Source organism: Onychostruthus taczanowskii, unplaced genomic scaffold (genome assembly GCF_017590055.1).
Source record: "Onychostruthus taczanowskii isolate IOZ18803 unplaced genomic scaffold, ASM1759005v1 scaffold61, whole genome shotgun sequence".
In the NCBI taxonomy this organism is placed as follows: Eukaryota; Metazoa; Chordata; class Aves; order Passeriformes; family Passeridae; genus Onychostruthus; species Onychostruthus taczanowskii.
The window spans coordinates 2,413,912-2,420,701 of NW_024503790.1; the positions used below are offsets into that span (position 1 = coordinate 2,413,912).

Consider the following 6,790-nt stretch of genomic DNA (forward strand, 5'->3'; position numbering starts at 1 on the left):
AAAACAAACAAAAAATCTGCTGCTGCAGGAGAAGAACCATTGAGGAGGATGTGGCAAGAACAGCTCTCAGACCAGGCTGCAGCTGCCTCTGGCTCCACTGGACTCAAAAGTGCAATGGCAGCAGCATCCAAAATCTGCCATCACAGGTGATGAAACATGTCTGTGACACTGAGCCTTGATTTCAATAAAAGTCTGAAAAAGTAAGGCATGGAGGCACAACTAAGCACGAATCTGAGCTTGGAAGATGATTACCAAGAAATGCTGCTCAGAAACTCACAAATAATCAAAACTTGCCTGTAATCAAAAACCAGAGATACAGAACAAGTTTTTGTCTTCCTGCAAACTGCCAGTGCAATGATCGATCAATCAAGTTCTGCTGTGATGGGCACAGCCTTGTTTCAGCAAATGTGAAAACCACTTATGCAAGGCTCTCCCACAACGAATTGTTACTGTCTAATTGTATGGTTGAGTTACCACATGTTTTCATCTTCCTATTGGCATTTTTAAAAGATGGATTATGAGCCATGACGAGACCAGCTAATCCTGTGCCTCTACTGTCAGAAATCTGAAAATCTGAGAAAGGAGGAGGAGGCCACAGCTGGTTCCTTCTCAGGCTCCTACCAACACAGCAAGATGGAACTTCTCCTGGCCATTTTTCTCACTGTGTTGACTGCTATTGTGGCAATTTCTTTCTATTATGAACACCCCAAAGCAGAAATTCCTCATGGAATCAGTGAGCGACAAAAGCTTTATCTTCTTCATTACATCATGAACTTTGGGCTTGGTCTGGTAAGTTAAACTTAATTAAAGCTTGAGTTTTTAATTCTATTTCTGTTGGAGAGATGATGGTTTGGTGATGTCTTTTAGAATCAGTGTTTAAATAAATTGCAAATATGCAACTGGACTGATTAGGTGATGTAAGCAGATTCCTTCAGCTGTGCTGGGCATAACGGACTCCCCTCTTTGCTATACAGCACCAAAGGCAATATTTGTGAAAAATAAAATTGGGCAGACTGTGCAATTCCCATTTTTTTTTCTGACAGTCTGTGTTTTAGCTTTTCATGCCTGCTGCCCCAAGGCACTGCTGGAAGGCTTAGAAGGTAACTTGCCTTGTGTATGTGGAATTTCTGCTCTGTATAACACTGTGCTTGCTTACAGAGTGAGCAGCTAAACGATGTCTGTGATCTCAGCTCTCTCCTACAACCCTGTCACTCTCCTCCTGAGGCATCTGAAGAGCTGCCACATTCATCATCATTTGCCTTTCAATATGCCTGAACAACTTTCTTCTTTGAGACAGTACACGTAATACCTAAAGTGACTTTCTGTGTCATTGTTTTTGGCACATTTTTGATTCTTCCTCGCTTTTCATCCTTGCTTCTTTTCAAAACTAAAACATGACATACACTTGTCTTTCTGCTTCATCAATCATCCTGTCCTGAATTAACTGTTGCCCCAGTCACTTAAAAAACCCTTCTGTGATACCTAGACTAAGCTTCTTTTAGTTGTTTAAATTGTGAAAAAAAAAAAAAATGTTCAGTCTCTTTGGCTTGTGCATTACATTTCACTTCAATTCTATGTTCTAATGCTGTTAATTCTTCCTTTCTTTCCCTGCCCCATTGCTAAATAAGTTTTCTTTGAAGTCAGTGAGCTCCCAAGAAGGTGACTCACTATGTCTCTGGTGCCACACCCAGGCCTCAACACTGCTTTGACAGCAAACCGAAAAAATAAGATAGAAATTGAAGTCAATTTTCTTACAAGTATTATACAGTGTATAACCTGTGTGATTACTCTTTATCCATTGAAGTTTTATTTTTGTGTAATTAATTTGTTAAAAGTGAAACTCCAGAATTTAGAAATTTACTGGTGATTTATGTGATTTTTAACTTCTGATCTTACAATTTTGCATCCTTTCTGCTGGCCAGTGAGAGGCCCTTGGCACTGTCACACACTGCCTGAAAGGAGCAGAGAGATAAGGATTAATGGAGGGTTAAACCAAAGTTTAAATGCAAGTAGCGTTCAAGTCATGTAGCAACTCCTGCTATGGCTGTTGGGCAAATTACTTGTGCCAAATTCTTTCAAGGGCTCACAAGCCATGAAGTCAAAGCTGCATGGAAAATTAAAGTGTACAATATATCCAGTGTTCAGCTGGGACAAAAGGAAATACCAAAACATTGTGGTTGGTAAGGTCTCCTAGGACTCCTTTTTTTACTATTTTCAAGACAGATGAACTCCATATTCCATACAGATATAGCTAACTGCAGGTTTAATCTTTACTGTTACAAAAGTATTAGTGTGAGGAAAGAAAGTACCAGAGGGAAATTGAAGAATAAATAAGTTCTTTTCCCATGGATTTGGACGAGGAGTTCTATAGAAGGAATTGATATGATACTATAACTTTGCCACAAGACAATCCTTCCTGTATATGGGATCAGCTCTTGAGATGACCTAAAACAGGCTACCTACACCAAATTTAACAGGATCATGTTTCTGAGCCACATGAGGTCTGTGAAATATGAGATGGAAACCAGAAGGGCAGCTCTTTAAGATCTATGCAGTGCAGACCTTTATATGTATAATTTTCATTGAAATGCATATGAATGAATAATGGCAGCACAACAAACTGAATTACTCATTAGAGATGTCTGCTGTGGAAGTAGTGCAAAATTGAATCCAATATAGTGGAAATACAGTGATACTGCCTCATATTTTTCATCTTGAGCAGCCTACAAGTGAAACAGCTTAAAGCCATGCAGGTGCAATGGAGTAGATGAGCCCACAGTGACATCAGAATTTTAGCCCGAGTGTTTAAGTAAGAATCAGTGGGCTGTGAGAAGATCAAGCCAGGGTTCAAAGCTATTCTTGGTCAGGAGGACAGAGATGTGGTAGATGAAATGGATTTTTTTTTCCCTGTAAGTTTAAACATAGTGTGAGTTTGGGAAACAAAAGTATTGGCTATGTTTATTCATCCAAAGCTAAAGTTTAAAATACTGTAACTACTCTCTCTGTATTTTGTTCAGGCACATGGCTACTGAAACACCTGACAAGGTGAAGTATTTGACACCTTTTATCTACTATTAATAGTTTGATTGTTTTCCTACTTGGAGTAATTGACCATGGAGTTTAAAATTTTTCATTATCAATCTCCAGGTGAGATAGAAATTTACACTAATTTGGTCTCTTGTGGTTTCTTTTATCACCAGGCAACATTTTTGGACAAAGTAGGTATAATCTCAGAGGTCCATCTCCTCAGGGTTATGATGGACACAATACCACCATTTAAGGATACAAGTCTTCTTATCAAGGACTTAAGGTTTGAAAGGGTTGAAGTGAGAATTTACCAGCTAAAAACATCAAACAATAACCAAAGAAGGGGAATTCTGTATTTTCATGGAGGAGTTGGCCAGTTTGGAAGTATCCGTAAGTAATATAAATAATACAAGTTATAACTACATCCAGAATGGGTTAGGGAAGGAACCACAGTAACAGAAATAATGTGAGCTATAACTACATCTAGAATGGGTCAGGGAAGGAACCACAGTAACAGAAATAATGTGAGCTATAACTACATCCAGAACGGGTCAGGGAAGGGACCACAGTAACATAAATAATGTGAGCTATAACTACATCCAGAACGGGTCAGGGAAGGGACCACAGTGGGACATCTGGTCCCACTTCTCTTCTCCGGCAGATCATCCCACAGCACAGGGCACAGGATTGTGTCCAGACAGCTCTGGAATATCCCCAGTGAGGGACACTCCACAACCACACACCACAGAGTTTCTGATCTGATTTGGTATATCTTAAATTACAAGAGTTAGTAGGTTTAACATTATAGATGTAAAAAAATTCAGGACAGCAGAATCAATTTACTTACATGCAATAGGCATAATGTTAAATTGTCTTTATATAGATTGCATATCTAGAATAGTCTCTGATCATTTTTAATATCTATTTTCTTCCTCTTTATGCTTATGAGAAACGTAGAAAATCTCATTAGAATTTTATTTCTTATTTAAAGCACCCATTTTTTGTTCACAAATGTGTGCAAGCTTTTATGTGTGTATTGTGCTGTCTGTCTTTATAGTGGAAAAACAAGGAAAAACACATTTTGGAATTTGAATGGGAAAGAGATGAGATGATGCCTCATGCACAAGAAATATTTTTGTACTGGGTTTAGCAGATTTTTTGTTTTTTGGGGTTTTTTAAAACAATTTCTCCCCTTCAGGATCACTTTAAAAGTGGCAGCAGTGGTGCTGTCTGTAACTTCTCAAAGAGGGAACCAAAACAATTCACTGGTTTAAATTCTAGGTTTCTTACCGGCCAGAAAATTCTCACAGCTGGAAGGGTGAATGGTGAAGGAAATGGTGAGCAATGCCCAGACCAGACCATGCCACATGCTACACATGTTGTGTAGCATTAACCATGCAAGAGAGATAAGAATTTCAGTATATTTTAATTCCATTTATTTTTAAAGCAAGTTATAATTGCAGTGAACTGTTTTGTTTTGTAGGGGCCTACGAAAGAACGTGCCGCTATTTCTGCAGGAAAACCAACTCAGTGGTGGTGTGTGTAGGGTGAGTGCACCCAGGCCAGACTCTCTGACCCTAGGCTGGCAAGCCTTTACTGCACTCAAGCTCCTTGTGAAGTACATTCAGTACCCATACTCAAAGATCCCAGCACTAATTCACCAGCACTAATTCACCAGCACTAATTCTTCTCAGGAGGAATTAGTCAATTAATCCCCAACTGTTTATTTCCAAATGAAATCCATTACAGTAATTTTATAATTTGTAGCTAGCACTAAGACATGAGGATGTTTTTGTTTTCTAGAGCCATATTCAAACCACCTTAGGCTGAAAGCCTGAAGTGTAACTGTTTCTTTTGAAAGTACAGTTGCCCAGAATACCAAATACTCATTTTAGAAATTCTGAAAAACACAAGAACCTCCTGAGTTTAAAACAAGAGGTTACAAACCAAGCTCGACATATCCACCCTCAAAAGAAATCTATACACTTGACTCTGTTGACTCTTGAGCCTTGACTGACTTGACTCTTGAACTCTTGAACTTTGACTCTTGAACCCTGACTCTTGAACCTCTTCCGTGACTCTTAAATTCTTCAGAAAGTTATACTTGCAGGCATGATGCATTTGCATGAAGAAATGGAAGCAGGAAATCCACATTTAACTTGCAGTCAACCTGAGATGACCATTAAAAATATTTCTCTGATGAGCCGTAATACTTTTTTAAAAGAAACAATGCCTAAAAGTTCAGGAAAAGAGTTGATTACAATTGCATTAATTGCTATTTATATCCTAAAATACTTGAAGAACCAATAACTCATTGATTCTGTTTAATGAATTCAGCTTCCAGAACACTGAAAACCTTTCAGATTTTCATTATCAATTTTTAAGCTCATATTCTCTAACAATTTGTTGTTAAATGTTCATTTTCTAATTGGAATTAATGATAACTGATTGACACACCTGCCTTGCCGGCTAATTCCAAAATAACTCTCATGTGCCTTCAGTCACTTACAAGATATGTAAAGAAATATTTTGCAAAGGTAGAACAGTGTACTGACTCTCCCAAACATGAACAGTAGCAAATAATACATCAAAAGCACTAATTTGGATAAATTCTATTGCTGCAATTATAATCGCAGAGTATTTTCCTGTCTTTTGAGAGAAATAAATGAATGACAAGATTTCATTGGGCCCATTCACTAGAAACGACTGTGCTAAAACACTTTCACTCCTATTTAGGTATCGTTTAGCTCCTGAGCACCCATTTCCAGCCCAGTTTGAGGACTGTCTCACTGCTGCCATCCACTTTCTGAGGACTGCACAAGACCATGGAGTTGACCCTTCCCGCGTTGTCATCTGTGGAGACAGCAGCGGAGGGACACTCACTGCTGCTGTTGCCCAAGCACTGGTGAACAGAAGAGACCTCCCAAAGCTGAGAGCACAAATCCTAATATATCCTTTTCTGCAGTGTGTGGACTTCAATTTGCCTTCTTATCAGCAGAATGAGAGAGTCCCCATTTTGCTAAAGGAACGAACCCTTGTTCTTGGCTTGAAATATGTTAATGTGGAATTGGGCCTCATCAAAGAATTTTTTAAAGGTTGCCATATTTCAGAAGATCGGAGACTGAAATATCAGAAGTGGGTGAGTCCTGACTACATCCCTCATGAGTTTAAAACAAGAGGTTACAAACCACCTCCTACATATCTACCCTCAAAAGAAATCTGTGAAGTGGCTGAGGCCATGTTGGAGCCTGTTTTTTCACCACTGTTGGCTGAAGACAGTGTTATTGCTCAGCTTCCTGAGACTTTCATTTTAACCTGTGAATTTGATGTGCTTAGAGATGATGGATTGCTGTACAAGAAACGACTGGAGGACCATGGTATAAAAGTGACCTGGTGCCATCTGCAAGAGGGGTTCCATGGAATACTGTTCTTAGCACTTTTTGGTAGGCTGCTACGATTCTGTTCAGGAACTAAAGGCCTAGAAAAGATAGTCAATTTTATAAGACTGATGTAAAATTCCATCTCTTGCTTTCTTTTCCTGATTCCTATCTCTTTCTGCTTACAAACGTATTTTTAAAAAGCCTCAATTTTCCTTTCCTTAAATCATCACCTTAAATTTCTGCACTGCATCTGTCTTCTTTTTACCCACTAAGTTGATTGCATGATGGTCTTTGCTTAATTTTCTCTCAGGAGAGAAAATCAGGTGAATTTATATTTCTTTCCTCTGCCAGCTCTTCAGTTCTCTCTTGTAGCTATTAAAGAT

The 6,790-nt window shown here is 38.7% G+C and overlaps 1 protein-coding gene across 1 annotated transcript; it reads left to right on the plus strand.

The window, feature by feature from the left end:
- Positions 1-633: 633 nt before the first annotated feature.
- LOC121344078 (arylacetamide deacetylase-like 4) lies at positions 634-6,541 on the plus strand. The gene is made up of 4 exons (XM_041419757.1): positions 634-789; positions 3,201-3,417; positions 4,511-4,574; positions 5,764-6,541. The coding sequence occupies exons 1-4, from the start codon at positions 634-636 to the stop codon at positions 6,539-6,541; spliced, it is 1,215 nt and encodes a 404-aa protein (XP_041275691.1).
- Positions 6,542-6,790: the final 249 nt, after the last annotated feature.